The sequence below is a fragment of the Micromys minutus genome (assembly GCF_963924665.1).
Source record: "Micromys minutus genome assembly, chromosome: 5".
Taxonomy (NCBI): domain Eukaryota; kingdom Metazoa; phylum Chordata; class Mammalia; order Rodentia; family Muridae; genus Micromys; species Micromys minutus.
In genome coordinates, this window is record NC_137974.1 from 28,528,572 (window position 1) to 28,547,401 (window position 18,830).

The 18,830-nt window shown below is 34.3% G+C and overlaps 1 protein-coding gene across 2 annotated transcripts in view; it reads right to left on the reverse strand.

The window, feature by feature from the left end:
• Positions 1–18,830, reverse strand: part of MYCBP2 (MYC binding protein 2) — a 200,748-nt gene that overhangs the window by 130,815 nt on the left and 51,103 nt on the right. For both annotated transcript variants that reach the window (XM_080917202.1, XM_080917201.1), the window contains exons 16-20: positions 16,961–17,106; positions 16,340–16,441; positions 9,700–9,807; positions 2,801–2,920; positions 1,335–1,416 (exon numbers count right to left, since the gene is read on the reverse strand). In XM_080917202.1, the coding sequence (XP_080773328.1) occupies positions 1,335–1,416; positions 2,801–2,920; positions 9,700–9,807; positions 16,340–16,441; positions 16,961–17,106 (558 nt within the window). The remainder of the gene's footprint in view (positions 1–1,334; positions 1,417–2,800; positions 2,921–9,699; positions 9,808–16,339; positions 16,442–16,960; positions 17,107–18,830) is intronic.

The following is an 18,830-nucleotide window of genomic DNA, read 5'->3' on the forward strand; positions in this document are numbered from 1 at the left end:
TTTCCACTAAAAATATCATTTGCACATCTAACCCTGCCATATCTAGTCCTTCATAGAAGACTGAAACTAAGAAAAACAGATATTCCCCCCATGCCCAGCAATCACAACCATCTATAATGAAATCTGACGTCTTTTGGTGTGTCTGAAGATAGTGACAGTGTACTAACATACATAAAATAAATAAATAAATCTTTTTTAAAAAGAAAAGAAAAATAGATATCCTCTTACTTTGGGCCAAAATCTCATCTAACTGTATTAAGGTATGCATTGGCTCCTGAACAAAGGCCATAGCAAAAGGGACTGGAACTGAAGTCCCTTTATTTCTTACCTTTGAAGAAATTATTTGTAAGGATTTGGTGTGGCAACTGATAGTGCAGAAAGCGAAGCTATTTCTAATTTGTCGTTTTGTCATTCTCCATAGGTTCCAAAGGATGGTATCTCTGAGAATGTCTTAGAGCCCCAGCACACACAAACCCAACCAACCAGCTACAAGACCAGCACAGTGGCAACGTTACTCTTTACCCCCTTGCTTCACATGCTCACACCCTGCTGCAACAGAACTAAGTAGTTATGTCTGTGTTAGCAACCCAAACTCTATTACCAACTTAACACAGAGAAGAGTGAATGCTGCTAAAGGACTCATCTCTAACAGCTGAGCTTTTTCTACTTATGGTAAGTCAAAATATCAGAGACCAATAGGTTTCACTTAAATTTTTGAAAGTTTCAATGTCAATATTAATTATTAGACAGAAATACCAGCAAGTACCTGCTTCCTTCTCCTCTCCCTGCAGTGACAGGGGTGATCCCACTGCCTGCTACATGTCTAACAACTACCACTGAGCTACACTCACAGTCACACTGCAAACTCTTTCTTTGTTTGTGTTTCTTTTTACTACCTTTTCTATTGCCATGTGGAGCTATGGGGGAAAAAGTATATCTGTAAAGAATACGGTTGAGTTTTGAAGTAATCCTACTCACTCTCATATATAAAATGCCTATCAACTATTCATATTTAACTACAAATCAACTACTTCATATAAGCACTCAACCACATAACCAGGAACCATCAAATAACTCTGGAGCTATGTTTTCAAAAACAGTAGTAGTGCATTACTTCACTACACACACACACACACACACACACACACACACACACACGCACGCGCGCACGTACACAGCAAGAGAGAGAGAGAAAGAGACAGAGAGAGAGAGAGAGAGAGAGAGAGAGAGAGAGAGAGAGAGAGAGAGAGAGAGAGAGTCAGAGAGAGAAACAGAGACAAAGGGGAGAAAGAAAGATGGAAAGAGGACTGTATTAAGACAAAGTTGGTCAGTACCTGGAATTGACATCCCCATGTCCCAGCTGGCCATGCTGCCCATATCCAAATGTATAGACGTCTCCATTTTCCATAAGAACCACTGAAAAGAACAGGTTTACATCTTTAGTATATTCATTTTACACTTCTATTAGAGCAATACTGAGAACAGTGTAATTTTCACTGTTAAATCTGTACTCATTAAAGATAGGATCACAGAAAAGATTAGATGGGATGGCACAGAGGGGCAAGAACTACAGGGAAGGAACACTGACATTTCAAGCCATGAAAAAGCCTACTAAGATAGACATATAAAAACAGGTTAAACTGAGTTAGCCTATAGTGGGGACAGTACCACAACTAGAAAATACATGATGACAAAATAGTGATGATGATGGTGATGACGACGATGACAGCATCAAAAGCCCAGTGCCGGAGCAGGTTTTCTTTTCTTGAGTTGTTCTCCACTGTTAGAGCCCATCTAAATATTACAAGCTATTGCCAACCCTCTAAGTTCATCTCTAGAGCTTGATGATAAGATCCTACTACCAAATACGTACTATTTACATACATGTGTACATACTTTAACTATAAAAAATGAAAAAATCAAGCAAAAACTGCCCTGACAGCTTCATTGTTCTTGGCCAGTTTTCATGGTGCTATATACACACTCCCAAAGAATAAAATTTCAAAAAAATAGGTGAGCAAGGTGCGACCATACGGGCCTTGAGTCCTATTCCTTATAAGACACAGGCCCGTGAATCTCTGTGAGTTTGGTTCAGACTCATCTAAAAACTGAATTCTAGGTCAGCCTCAGGTACATAGTGAGATCTTTCCTCAATAAATAAATAAATAGATAGATAGATAAATAAGGCTTGTATAATTCTACATTTAATGAAAATTAATAAACTTTAGTTCTGCAGAGTATTTTATAAGCCATATGTGCATATATAATACATATATACATGCATACATAAATACATTTATAATACATATATACACCAACAAAGTAACAGAACCTAAGGTTTGCCAATGTATTATCAAGTAAGAAAATGCATTTGTTTAACTTTTAATTTTTTAAAAGGGCTGAGTAGTACAACCTAAGCTATTTAAATGCAATGTTAATACTTTACTAAGAATCTAATATTTTATTCATTTTATTATTTAATGATATAAATTTCTAATTCAATATTAATAAAACATGGGACAATATAATGAAAGCCATAGGATTTTAGAATTAAAAGGCATTTCAGAAATTATTTTATTTCCTGTGTTTATCAGCAGACAAACTAGACAGCACAACACTTTATCATTGTGCCATTTTTTTTGTTTTTTAAAGATTCAGCAACAAAAACAAAGTAAAGCTATGCTATGGACTTGAGAGATACTGTGTCTTATCATACAGACAACAGATAAAGTTGATGGATTCTAAGGAGGTTACACTCAATTGTAAAAATGAAGTTATACCCTAACGTTCCAGCTGCTACCTGAGTGGTGAAATCCACAGCTGACTTGGACTGCGCGGAGCTCACAGTCAAATCGCACGGAGCCTGGGGGGTAGGTCGTGATTTTGCTTGCGTCCTTTTCCCCTCTTTCTCCACTTCCATCTAAAAATGTTAAAATTCATAATTATACAATTGTTCATATTCATAATAAAATTTAAATCAGTTTACTATGGAAGAAAAAGAGAAAAATGTTAAAAGGGATGAGCAAGAAGACCCCGTAGTTGTTAGAAGAGATAGATCAAGAAGCAACCTTCAAAGAAGCCACTCTGAATAGACACATGGTATACTTCTGTTACAGACTACTAAATCAGTAAAAAAAAAAAAAAATAAAGACTCGATCTGGTAAAATCTAGTAAGCCAATTAGCTATGTAATTAATATAAATAAAATTTTAATGTGAAATTTAAATTTGATATGGAAAAATTTAGTCTGAATAAATAACTACATGCAATGCCATTTAACAATAATTTTACTTAGGAATACTGTTAGTAATTGCTATTTTAAGGAATCCTAGTAGACTCACAAGTGACAGAGTTCTTAACCAGCTCTCAGAAAGGTTGCTGCCTTTCTGCCCACCAGGATGGCAACTAAACTTAAAAAAAAAAAACTTGATAAAGAGCAAAGAGCTTTATTCAGGACCCTGCAGTTCAATGGCGCCTCTCACCTTCCCTCTCAGTGGTCTAGTGTGGCCTCCCTCACCTGCTGTAAGTTAGCATGTCCGCTTTCTGCTATCCTTCCTGTCTGTCTTTAGTTTATCGAGTTTTCATCTCTTTAGGCTTCTCTCAAACACTGCCTTTTATATTTGATTGAGAAATTATATGACATTCTAACCATAACTTCCACATTCTACATTTTTAAACTTGAATTTAGAAATGTGTAAATAGGACAGATAACTTAATTTTTAAAGAAAAACTATACATTACATATTAAATTGTGACCTTTATGTTATCAACAGTCAAATTCCTTTCACGCAGTGTGTATGAAATTAGAAGGAATTCCAACAGGTCAACTGAGCTAAACCACTCCACTGTGGCATAGAAACATTAGCATGCAGATACATATGTGAATCTACAGACAGTTTGAATTCTAGATTTTATTACCCTCTTTAAAATAGTAAATGCAAGAACATGAAATTATTTAATCTTCGTTTTCATCAATAATCATTTTCGTCAAAAAAATCATTCACTCTGATATACTTTCATCAATATTAGTTAACACAAACTTGTCCAGAAGTAAGACTTTCTTTTTTGTATGTGGACTTTATCTTCAAAATGCTGAACAGTTTCTAACAGCTGAACAGTAAAACCTCACTAATTAAGAATAGCATAAAATGGGTGAGCCCCTGTGACTTAGTGATGAAGTATCGATAAGAGTATGTATGTAAAAGTTCAGTTTTGTTATCTTCAAGCAATATGGATTAGATATTGAATGCTACAATGAAGAAAATATATTCACCTACATAAACTTCAAGACAGGCTGACATTATATTAAAAGGTACCATAAACATGAAAGTCCTTTAACATACAAGAATTAACTGCCGGACCCAGAGGTTGAAGGCACGTTGAAGAAATCCTTCATTTCTTGAGCCCTTGGTTTGAAAAGCTAGAGATTTTAGACAGGATTCCCATTAAAAGTATGACCCTGAAAATTCAGAGGAAGAAATTACTTTGAAATTTTATTTTTAAAATATTACAAATACTACATCTGAATTAGTGAGAGGTTTTACTTTAACAAGATAACAAATAATATTTGTTTTGCTAAGTTTTCTAATGTATGTTTGTCTATTAAATCAAAGAAAAAAACAAAAGTTTCAGTATTTTCAGTTCAGATAAAATGTATTTTTTGTTTAAAGGTTTCTGTCTCATCTTGGAAGATAGTGGACTATATTAAAGGTCTCACACAAAAAGAAATATACATTTTCCAAGGGTTATTTATTTAAATCAAGGACTAGATGGGAACAAACTTTTTAACATTGTCAAAACTAGCAAATATATATACTTACTGAAAGCAAGTATGATTTAAAATAAAAGTATTTTCATATGATTTTGCCAGACTTAATAAAATATTATTCCATGATGTATTTTGTCTACTTAGAAACTTCTACCTTGAGTTTCATATTTTTCTCTTCCTATGAGTTGGATTCTAACACAGATACAAATCCCACAAAAGATGTACAATATCACAGAAGAGAAATCCTTAAAAGCCGAATAATTTACTAAATAAAACTGATATGAATAAGAGAATGAAAGATTTTATTAAATATACAACTTCTTCTAGGAAAATTTTGTTAAGAGTTTATGTAAACACCTATATGTAAAACCAGACCTTAATTATTACAGATTGTGAAAGTATTAATAAAAAAATAAAAATCAGTCTTAGTTACTCACATACTTTGTAAACACACACACATATTGGAGTTGTCATATAAAAAACATGATATAGTTATAAAATTAAAACCTTTTTTAAGTTTGGGAAAGTACTTAGTAAACATCCAAATGTAGTCCAAATCAAGAACCAGCAAGTAAAATTCAGAAATGTTAAGTATGTTGAAGCTCACTACTCAGAAAAAGATTAATGAGCAACCAAAAGACTCCATTTAGTATTATAGTAAATAAGTAAACAAATAAATCTGAATCATCATATAATGTCCCCTCAGCATGACTACAACTGTCTTTTTCTAATCAATGTTCACCAGTATCTATATGTTAAAACTGACATTGTGGCAGATATATATAATTAAATCGTTGCATTTATCTTCTCTGAACATATTTGTGTAGAAGAAAAAAAAGACAGGATCTGGAGGATTATAAACTTGAAGTTTAACTCTTATGTATTTTTCAGATAACTCTAGTCAAACAAGCCTAAAAGTGATCGTAGAACACAGTGAGTGCATTGAGCTAAATAGTTAAAAAACCAATTGAGGTGGCACCTGTCATATCTTAAGTACTTGATTTGTGCTCTACATTGTAAAGCTTTCAGTGCCACTGCGAATAAGTGACTACACAGGAATCCCAGCAAAGAGTCACAACTAGACAATGGACCTTTTGCATTAGCTTTCCCACTAGTAAAACATCAACAATGGTGCACACCTCACAAGGTTCGTGGAGGATTAAACAAAGCAATTTATGAAAAGGATTCTGAATGTTCTCCACTGTTGGTTGTTGCTGTTTGCTTTAATACACATAGCAGTCCAACAACACAGTATTCTTGACCATTTTACTAAACCTTAAGGGTTACCAACAAGTCCAAAATCATAAATGGTAGAACTAATTTAGATTTTGAATATTAATAAGGCTCATGTGTTTTTTTCCCTTAATGAACCACCAACATCTTAAATCTTTAGTAAAAATAAACTATCTACATATTTAATGTTATTGCAAGTCATGTGCATCAAGAGAATCCTAAAACAGAAAGCAGGGAGTGCCAGTAAGAGTTACAGCTAGCATTCATGGAAGATTTTCAATGTGCAACGATTACACATACATTTCATATTTTTAATACAATCTTTATAGCAACGTAGGTTGTATATTATTTTTATTTTAAAAATAGAGATACAGATGCCAGAAGGACTGACAAATTCAGAACAGCTATGCTGTCTCAGTAAAGGAAAGGCAGGGTGAAAACTAAACCCATTAGAGATCATGCTCCACTATACTCCTGGGCACTCTGAAAGTTTGTACTTGCTTGGCCTAGGGAATGGCACTATTGGAAAGCGTGGCCGTGTCGGAGTAGGTGTGTCACCGTGGGCATGGGCTTTAAGACCCTCTCCTAGGTCCAGAAGCCAGTCTTCTTCCAGCTGCCTTCAGAACAAGATGCGGAACTCTCGGCTCCTTCTCTAGCTCAGTATCTGCCTGGGCACTGCCATGCTTCCTGCCATGATGATAATGGACTGAACCTCTGAAGCCATAAGCTAGCCCCAATTAAATACTGTCCCTAGGTTCTCTGCAATAGTGTATTTTCACAGCAATGAGAACCCTAACTAAGACACCCTCAAATAGAAATAGCGGGAAACACTCCCAGGTGCTTAGCAGCATGTCTTCAGAATGTCACATTAGCTACTCTAAGATGAATTCCAAGAATATTTCTCAAATGATTCAGATGTTCCTAACTAGATATGACATATTAAAAAAAACTTCCCTGACTTTGATATGTAGCTGGAGAAAATGCTAATCCAAGAATCCCTTAGAAATCTAGTTTATGATTGTAACCTACTCTATGTTATACAGAATCCTTCTCAGTGATTCAGCCTCACACAGTGGAGTTTTTGTAATCAAAAACTGCCATTCTATGAGCATCTCTAACTCCTTTGAGTTGGCCAGAAAGCTCTCTAGCTTTCTATTTTAGAAAGCACTGCTACTAATCCATCTAGTTTTCAACCCTTAGAAAGTCACAGGTCAGAAACTGTAACTATTGTTATCCTACACTTATCAACGTAATTATATTTAAGTCAGGAGATAACTAGAACAGTGCACTGGTAGGTAAAATAAAGGTCAAAGTATTTTTAAGTGTATAAAAGGGGAATATTAAAATACAGTGAAAGGTCAATACGGAGAGGAATAAAGAAAGGACAGTGAATAAGGAGCCAGACAGTTAGCACAGTGAGTAGCAAGTGGTAAGCTAATATTTTACACAGATAGAACACGATCTTATAACCTAACACTCATTCCTCTTGAAGTAAACAGATGAAATTATCTCACTCTATAAACCAGGAAACTATATAAATGCACAAAGAAACCTGGTTCTTTAATATCACACCATTCTCAAAGAGACTGTTACAGTTCTATAAAACATAGTCCAGTGGCACACAGAAGCGAATTAAGACTACTGTTTGACTTAAATATTTCTATAGCTACTAGTTTCCAACATGGGAAAAAGTGACTGAAATCTGTTACACTGGTCTATGTTTTAATACTATATTCAAAACATTTTTAAAAGTGTGGTTTGTAATAAGATATTAAGATTTTCATGTATAACATAAAATCAAAATATTCTGTTCTACTTTATGTAAAGTTTTAGAAGAACTCACCATGATACATTTAAAGAGAAAAGAGATTAAGAAAAACTGTACTAAAAGTGGAGTATGATAACACAGATTCTAACAAATGGCAAATATAATTTATATTATTTATTCTAAATACTTTTCAAAAGATTTACATATACATGAATTGTTTAATAAGCCAGTAAACAGAGCAGACAGAAATCTTATCTTATAATAAGTAAATAAATAAGAAACAATAATTACTATTCTTATATATCATATATTTATACGATACATAAACTTAATCTATATATTTAGTTGAAAGTCCCTACTTTGCTGAGTAGAACACTGAAGAGCTGAGAAGGGCAGATAATCAAGTGGGCATGACTGCCAGGTCTCACATGAATGTCACTTTTAAAAGACAGGTTAGTAATCCATCCCTTTATAAGATATTCATAGCTACTTATTGCCAATTAAAGACACACGGGCCTGGGTCATCTTCTTCCATATTCTCTTCTCTTTCTCCTATCTCCCCCACCTTTCAAAAACTCTGCCCCTGCCTATCTTTTTCACTGCCCAATCACAGGCCTTGTCTTATCTTGTGACTGCCCTCACCTGCATATAAACATTAACCACAATTCACCCTTTCTGTCTAATTAAAAAAGAAAAAACTTTTCTCTGAAATGTAGGCTGAGCACAACTATTACTATTCTGTAATTTACAAAGTACAAATTACACCTAACACCCAGTCTATCTATTTTGTCAAATAAATAGAACATACTGTTATCTATTCCAACTTAAGAAAGGCTTAAAATATATAAAAGATGGATTATTACAGGACATTTTGTCTTTTCTAGGTGGGCAGTTTATATCAGTTTCAATTGGCTCTGAGTTTTTGTGTGAATGTTTTTTGGAGTGAGAATTTATTGATATAAATCGGATTGATAAATTACAAAAAAATAGGTTAAAGGTCTCTAGGCAAAAGAAAAAAAGCAAGGTAGATACAGTAATTAGACTAATCTATCTATACAGAAGGAATTTATAAAACTTCCAACAGTCATCATCCCTACCTTAGGCATTTTAGAAAAACACCAAAAATGAGCTGCATTCACCAATAATGAGTAACTGTTTCACATGCTAGAATTCAAGACACAATTTACACATAAATTTAAAAACTCTCTACCTCATATTATTACCTGATCTTAACCAAGATACAATTGGTTGCTTAAAACAAATATAAGCATACTTTGGAATAATTATACTCAGCCCAGAACTCTGCTTAAGAAATGAATGATTCAGAAGGAGATTCCTAGAACCCCCCTCTCTCTGTCTCTCTCTCTTCCCATGCCTCTATCTGTCTCTCACTCTCTCTTGAATACTACAACATATCTATATGCCTTACTCTCTATTTATAGCTATTCCTACTTGGCCTTCGAATAAGAAGTATTTCTCTATTCTTGTATGTTGTTGACATTAAAATTGTAGAAGATGTACTGGCAGTTTTAACAGTTTTACATACTGTATTTAATAACTTTGTAAATGACATGCCATACTAACAGCATTGGGCTAAAATCATACATTATGACCTTCAAAAGGCAAATGATAATGAATAAAAAGAAATGAATGATACTCATTACCTGTTTAGTGTCTATGAAAGAGAAAAGCAAATGAAAAGACAGATGGGAGAACACACTCCTTGTTGCCGTACACAACAGAGAGAAAGAGAGAGAAGCACCACAGCCATAAAGGACAGTCCCAGTTCGAGCACGCCCTTTCTCCTCAGGCTAAACAGCCACAGAAGCAGAGCAGAGAGTCAGTTTTGGGCATTTTCCCAGAGACAAAATTCAACTGAGTGGAAGAAATTTGGAGAGCATCCCACCTAGGTGGTAAGGAAGACCAAATACCTTTGTGCTTGTCCCGTTTATGCTTTAGCTGAGCTGGATGGGATCTGAGTCTGGCTAGAGCCTGTTCTCGGTGGTTCATAAAAATAGGACCAGCAAATACAAGGGGGCCTGAGGAGAAACATTTTGCATGTGCATAGAAAAGCTCACAAAATGAAAACACTATAATGAACAGAAATAATTAAAGCTAAAATGCATGAGAAAATTAACTTTAACTGTTTTGGACATTTTACTTTTTCTATTTCCTCCTCCCATTACCTGTTCCCAATCCGACATATTACTATCTCAAGTACACTTTATAAAGAAAACATCCAACCTTTTATTCCTATAAAAACTGGGCAATTACAAATAATATCAAGTGGATTAACAGATGTTCTACTAAAATAAAGTTAAAAGTATTTTCAATATCTTAAAAGAATAGTAAACATATATTGAATGAAAATAAATGTCTCCTTTGGAAATAATAAGATACAACAAAATTTTAAGTTAACAGATCTCTATCACCTTTGCTATAAAACCAAATTAAAACTGTCACTGACATTTCTAAATATTGTGAACATGTTATAAAAACTAGATGGTCAGAAGCAAAACCCCAAAGTTTGTGAGTTAGCATCCACATACATATTTGCATATGCCCCACATATGTAAAGACAAAAATGACCTGGATTGGGTCTTATATTGACAGTGCAAAGAATTACCTAATTCAAGTAACATTTTAGAAACATTATTTATCATTCATTAAGCCATCTCTTTCTGAAGCACCATTATAAAAAAATACATAATCACACATATTTGTTCCTAACACTTACTTAGTACTTAAGAAAAATACCTACAGTCAAAATAATTTTGATAAACTTTTACAAGCTCGTTTTTGTTGTGAACATTTACCTTAAAAAGGAAGAGATATGTAGGTCACACTTTAAGGACATAAGAACAATAATGAGTTTTAGCAACTCCAACAAAGCTAAAGTTTTAAAAACTCTGAATTTAAGAATTAAGTTACTAACATTTGAAAAGAGAATTATGAAAATGTATAAATGCTGAATATTTTTGATAAACCATTTTTATGGCTGATGTTCATTTTAATTAACTTTTCTAATAATATAAAAATTAAAACTACAGTCATAATTACTCTTACAAATAGTATAATATAGGGTATTATTTAGTAAGCACAAAAAAAGAAAGCAAACACTTTGATTATGTTCCTAGATACAACAGAAAGATGAGTAGCAACAATACTTTGAAAAGCAGAAAAATATTTTCTGTGATTAATTATAATAGAAACAAGCAGATTAAATGTTAGAAGAATTAAGAATTATTTTCCTGTAAAGCAGTAAATTCATAAAAACTAAGCTCTATTTCTAAGGGAAGCAAAATAAATATTTCAAATATGAACTAAATATCTTGTTTCTTCATTAGGTATTACCATAATTTGATTTAGTAAAGAAATTAGCATAAATTATTCTAAAGTACTTTCCACCTATAAAAAATATTAATAGACGAAGTCTGTATGTCATCAAAGGACGAAAAGTCCTATAATCAATGTGGCTGACTCAGAAAGGTTTCAAAAGATGTGGTATTAACAAGAGATGGAAAAGAAGACATTTTAGTTAGAAGACTTAGAAGCACTTCTGAATGTTAAGCAGTATTGTTCTGTCACTAGCAACAAGTATAGCCAAAATGAAAAGTAGAGTGTACAGTCGTGAGCAGTCAGTTTGTGTGCCTGGCATGACAACACTCATCTATCACTCCAGCACTTGTGTATGATTTAGCTCAAAACAAACACACAATGTTTGATACAATCAACCTCTATTCTAGAGGTGAGCAGGAATCTCTGAATTATTTTCAATCAACAAAAATATTCCAATTTGGACTCCATTTAAAAGAACAACTAGTTGTTGAGATTTTTGCTATGTATTATAATGTCAAATACTGCTCCTCCCCAAAGCCTGGTTGTCCCCAGGGACAAGAGAACCTTCACATAGACCCAAGTGATGCTATGTAACCTTGCCCCCAAGTTATTCCTGATTCGTGAATAAAGATGCTTACAGCCCATAGCTGGGCAAAAGAGAGATAGGCAGAGGTTTTGGTTCCTGGAATTGGGTTGGGAGGAAGGGACCTGGAAGGAGAGAAGGAAAAGGTGGAGAGAGGAAAGGCACCATGGGGTAGATACGTGAATCATGAAAACATGGTCATGATGGCCGGCCAACTGGAGTTAAGAGCTGTCCAGATGGAACATAGCAAGTTATAACTCAGGGCTATTGATAGGAAAGTAGACTTAATAGTAAAGTAGGTAGATATCTGTCCAGCTTTAATGCTAATTAAGGCTTATAAATATAAAGGCTGTGTGTCTTTATCTGGGAACTGCTCAAAGGTGGGATAGAAACTCCCCATCTGAGATTAAACATTTACTACTACAACTAGTAAATAAGACATACACCCTGCTTCAAGAGTCACACAGTCTAATGAAGGCTGGTGTTTACATACCATCAAATGAGAAGCTTGAAATAATAATAAAAAAATTGTTATCTGACAGCTCCCATTCTGGATGTATATAAAGTAGATTGTTTGGGGCCCACTCACAAGCATGAAAGAAGAATATAGAGTAAATAACAACATACATCATAAGACAAGCTTTTCAGCAAGCTATTAGAGATATATACCAATAATTTAACTATTATTCTTGGAACTGGGAAGATGGCTCTGGAGGTAAAGGACCTGAGTTCAAATTCCCAGCACCCACATTAGAAGGCAGGCATGACAAGGCCAAGAGTAAGGCAGCAAGAAGAGGATGCTCAAAGTTCTCTGAATAGTTGAGCTAAAAAGGCGAGTTCTATGTTCAGGGAAGAGACCCTGTCTCAAGAGCTGTTAAGGTGTTAAGTAACTGAGGAAGGCATCCCAAAATTTACCTCGAGCATCTAAAAATGTGTATGTGGAGACATGCTCCTGCCCACACACTCAGAAACTGCAGTTCTCACTTATCCTAAGGAAAATTCCTTAAAAGTTTTTTAAAAATTAGCTCAGAAATACTTATTCTAATTGTTTCTAATTAATTCAGACAAAAATAAAAAATGACCCATATGCAATTATAATCAATTGAAGAACTATGGGATCCCCTCAATAAAGGAACATTCAGACATTAAACTGCAACTTACACAGCACTTTATGCAAAAGTTATGCAAAAAAAAAAATGTGTGCTATTTTAATTAACAATGAGACCAAACAGTCCTTTTGAAAAAATTAAAGAAAAACTAATAAAGGGGGCAGCAGTGGGAAACATGACTCTCACACAATGGACTTGAGAACTTTAATTCCTGTAAGGCTGGCTAAAAGAGGGAAAAGTCTGTGACTCAGGGAGACAGCCAGAGCTGCTCTTCAGTTTAACAGTTTTTCATTTCAACGAATTTCTCAAAAGCCTAAAAGGAACCCAAGCATCAACCAACCAATAATGGTTGTATAAGGTTGTGATGAACACAGTAGATTCTACTTACTGACCTAATGGGTATTTATTCTAGATTAGAAAATAACAGTGGGTTGCTGCACTGTAGCTATAAAACCAGACCAGGTTTGTAAGTACACGTGTGCCGATGTGTAATTAGTATATGACAATGGAACAAGTGAAGTTTATAACTCAGTCAAACAATAGAACCTAATTTCTTATACTACTTCCAATTATTCTATGTGCAGTAAAGAAGTTAAAGAATAGAAAGCATTATTAAGAGAAAAATACACATCAATCTGTATTACAAGGTAAAATCATCTAAAACAACAAAGCAAAATCATACATAAAATTATAACAAAATTATAATATAAAAAGAAATTATAACAAAATTCTGTTTGTATATTTACATAAAGAATTATATAGATTTTTAACAGGTTTGTTCTAAACGCTTTATATATTCTAATTTTAAAATACTTTTATGTGGCACTTGAATTAAAATAAATACTATTAATGGATCTACTCATTCAAGCAATGCCTTTAGAGTCCTAACAATTGCATCTGCAACTTAGTCACTTTCTAATAAATTTGTATTTATATTCTGATTCCTGACTAAACATTCCATTTTATACATAAAAATGGAATTTCTTTTATTTTTGAGAAGCAAAACTAAAAATTCCATTTTATACATAAAAATGGAATCTCTTTTATTTTTGAGAAGCAGTTAAATATTTTTCTTCATCAAAATCAATGCTTTACAATCAGAATCAAAATGTTATAAGAAAAGCAAATATGTCAAGGCCAGAGATATGAAAGTATCACTTAAAAGAAAATGGATTACATTTCTTTCTTTCTTTCTTTTATTGGATATTTTAGTTATTTAAATTTCAAATGTTATCCCCTTTCCCAGTTTCTCCTCAGGAAACCACCTATCCCTACTTCAATGAGGGTGCTCCCCCACCCATCCACCAACTCCCTCCTCCCTCCCCACCTTGGCATTTCCCTACTCTGGGGCACCGGGCCTTCACAGGACTGAGGGCCTCTCCTCTTATTGATGCCAGACAAGGCCATCCTCTGCTGCATATGCGGCTGGAGCCATGGGTTCCCCCATGTATACTCTTTGGTTGGTAGTTTAGTCCCTAGGAGCTCGGGGGAGGGGGGTCTGGTTGAAAATGTTGTTCTTGCCATGAGATTGCATTCTAATTCTAATTCTACTTTAATTCAACAATTACTTACAGCTTAGCACATGCTAGACATTTTCACACAGATTATTAATATACACTAGGGCCTTATCTGTCCAGCAGTACAGCTAGGTAGGGCATCAGTGTAAATTATCATCAAACTGAGGTACCACTGAATGTGACAGCAATATGGAGCAGCCTGTGTCATATAACAGTATTACATTGTACAAACAGGCCCACAGCTGACTAATGGAGCCTTAATGTACAGCTGAGTTCTGAATGTTGATCAACTCTGAAACAACTAAGGCAGACTTAAATCATGATGAGAATAACATACCAAACCCTTAAACTATATCATAAGCATAAGCCATCACTGAAGAACAAGAAAGAGTGGGAACTGGAACACTACAATTCCGTCATTGCTGTTCTTGTGTAAGTAACCAGAAACAAGTAACCTCCAACAGAGCCATGGCAAAACTCTGAACCACACAGCCTAAAATACTGGCTTATGAGTTTGGCGTCACTGGAAGCCCCTGGAAAGCTTGTTAAAGAACATTTTGCAAAACCGTAATATCCACGGTTTAGACTCAGTAGGACAGGGGTGAGGCATGAGAGCGGGTGCCTCTGGTAAGTGCCCACATCATGATGGTCCCACTGAGACCCACTGCAGTAAATGAGAGCTCTACTGTGAATAAAATCTATGAAATTACTGGGGTTTGTAGGTCAATTCATGACACAATCAAATATTTCAAATAAAAAAAAATGAGTAGCAAAGAGATAATTACCTTAAGCAAAAATACCATTACATAAAAGAAATAAAACTGCCCCATTAGAGACCTACACCAAATATGCAATTTTTGCAAACATTTGTGAAATTTAACAATGACAGCACATCCATGAATCTATTGAGATACTTTAAAGGTGATGACTTTACATTCACAAAACCACAGTCATCATTGCTCTGTCTCTGGAAGCAATAATCTGCACACTCCAAACGTATACAGGTACCCTATTTATTACTTACTGTATTTGACAAAAGATAATTAAGAAAAATAAACAATGATGGTAAGAAGTTGCCTTGAGTTTATAGAAAATATATAAAGATAGTTAATAAGTTTATTTCTATACCAAATATCTGTACTTTCTGAGATGTACTAAAAATATGCAATGTTAATATATTCTTCTAAATAGAATCTGATTAATTCAACACTAAAACCATAGATTCTTAACACTTTAGTCATAATTGTACAAAGAAAAGGTTCTATTGGAAAGCAATTTTAGTAACGTAATATTTATTTCTGCCTTATTCATACATTTTAAAATGTCATTTATGTACAACTAGTATTAAATACATTTCCAGGTTAAGAAATTGTCCTAAGCAATAAGAAAATAATATAAGCAATATACCTGTCTTTGCAAATAAACATGACTTTTAATGCCTTTTTCTAAATAATCTTTTTTTTTTTTAATTTAAAACAAAAACGAAAAAAAGACATACAAAAGTCACAATTATTCACTGGATGGCTGGAAATATATTACACCAAACAACAATGACGTGAATGGCTATAAAGAGACCTGAAAAGCCTAGGTTAAACTAAATATGGGTCAAATACTGATGAGCTGCAAGTCTGAGAACAGCATTGATGTTATGATTTGTAACTGTCGTTACTAATGGTATTTACATTTTGCAATGACACAGCCTTTTATCTTTTTTAAAAAAAACAGTCTAACTGCAGACAGGCTTGCAATTTGTAGCAATCCTCTCATGTCAACATTAAGGTGCTCAAATTATGAGTATGAGCCTTCATGCTGAGCTACATAGCACACACTTTACTGTGATTAAGGAACATTTACTGAATTAAATGTATTATCACTAGCACAATTATAAATGCTGTAAATATGTTCATGTTACAAGAATGTTGTAACGTTAGTATTTCTTACTAAGTGAGGGTGTTCTCTAAAGACCTCAGCTGTCTCAGGGTAGGAAAGCTTCCCTACACTTCTCTCTGTAGCTCCATCTTACCTCTTCCATCTTCTAATCTGTGTCGTCTAATGACACGCTGCCGCTTTTCTTCTTGTCTTAACTGAAGATGTTCTTCAATATTAACCCCAGGTACAGGGACAGCTGAATATTTAACAAAATAATAAAAATAACATATATGCCATACAGTTTAAGTATATAATCGCTGTACCTATACAAATTTCAAGAAGTAAAAGCAAGCAGAAAACCACCTTAAACTTGAATTTTTATTGCTAGAATTTGTATCATATGAGCTGGACAGTGGTGGTGCCTGCCTTAGTCCCAGCACGCAGGAGGCAGACAGGCACATCTCTGACTTCAAGGCCAGCCTGGTTACAGAAAACCAAGTCTACAAAGATAAACCCTGTTCCCCCCCCCCAAAAAAAAAGCCAAAAATAACAAATGAAAACAAAAACAACTCCCCCACCCAAAGAAATCCCTATTGTAAAAGGGAAAAAAAAGTATATCAAAAAACTGATATTGCCCATGGTCATATCAGTTACCAAAACAACAATGCCTACATGAACCATTACCGAACTTTAAAACCATACTTGACGGAAAGCTTTTAAACTATTAGAAGTACTGAGGTGAGGGCACGGTATCCAACATAATAAAAGGAGTTACCTAAAAGGAGGTCTAAAGGTATCATCTCTTTCACTGCATCCAGAATCCCTCTTTGCCGTGCCTCCTGACCGTCCAACTCCCTTGCACAAGCCTTGCAGCATCCACACACAGCACAGCCAGACTCTCCTGAGCCACAACCACAGATCCTGTGGGGAAGCAAACAAACAATGAAAAACGGGCTTCACTGAAATCCTTTTACTATTCTAATATTCTCTTTCTATAAACACTTTTCCAATCTCTTGGACTAATTTCAAGGAAAAGTAAGAATTTTAGAAAATCCAAAAAAAAAAAAAGGATGAGGTATGATTCTAATGATTCAAAATAAAGTATTTCTACATAAAATCAAAATAGATTCTACTCTTATACAATTTACTATAAATGGACATTCTCCTATAAGTTTTCTCAGTAAGTGTACCAGTTTTAGCACTAAGAGTGAGTATGGGCTGGTGGGTAGCAAACACTGACAACTACAAAAGTCAACAACAATATCAACAAAAAACCCCTCAATTCAAAACTTGGTAAATACCTTCAACTAGCTAAGAAATAAAGGAGAGGTGCTTAACATCATTATTTATTAAAGAAACTCAAATCAAAACCACACAGGAGCCATTTCTCATCTCTCAGGGTACATTAAATCCAAACAAACAAGACAAAACTAGGGTAAACATGGAGAAACTGGAAAATGTATACACTACTAATGAAAATATAAAATGGTAGTTGCTGTAGAAAACACAATGAACATTTCTTGGATTAAAACTTGAGTCACCGTGGTTCAGCAATTCAATCGCTACAGGCATACCAAAAACAAACAAAGAAACAAATAAACCCGGCCATGTAGAGTCTCCAAGAGATGACTATCCGCCTATCTAAGCGGACAATAGCAATGTGCACATTGGCTTAGATGTGGAGGTAACTCTTGTCCATTGATGGACAAAAGGATAAGAAACATATATGCATTCAATTTGATCTGGAGGAAAGAAATTCTGACATGTGCTACAACATGGATGAACTTTGAGGGCATTTTACTAAGTGAAATGAGCAGGTGAAAGGAAGACCTAATACCATGTGTTGCACTTGCATGGCATCATTAGAGAAGACAACGTCACACAGAAAGTATGATGGTAACAGAGGAGGAGAGGAGGACGTGGGAATCACTAACTAATACTTACAAAAATAACAAAGTTAGTTTTGCAAGATGAAAAGCTACGTGTGTGTGTGTGTGTGTGTGTGTGTGTGTGTGTGTGCATGCACGTGTAACATAACAGTATGAAATGCTAAAAAACACTGAATTGTATACTTAGAAATGATCACAATGTTTTACATTACTTGCCTTTGACTACAAAAGAAACTAAAGAAAATGTCCAATCCTAAATATATTATAAGGAATGGAGTAGATATTTCATGATGACTGAAATTATCTCTAAAGGTTCACAGTACTTTGGCATTTAATACTATCTTAAATTTATTCATATATTTATTTTGGTCATTGACAAAAATTATTACAATTGGCTAGGTGCTATCAATGAAAATTTTATTAATGTTTGTGAAAGTGTACTTAAGAAAAATAATTTTAGGAGGGCATAGAAAATTCAGAAATATGTCTATATTTCTGGATTCTATATTCTGGATCAAACTTAGAGTTTGGGGGACTGATTTTTAAGAGAAAAGAGCCTAAGAAAGGTTTGAGAGATTAAATTTCAAATTCTAACACTGTTTACCAAGAAAAAGAATACTATTTACATAAAATTACTCAAGATAAAAATTAATTAAAAATAAATTAGGTCATTCAGAGTAGATGCCACCAGGAACTGGGAGGCATTAGTAGACAGCTAAAAATTTACTAAATAGTAAAGCCAGAGATTGGAGGTAG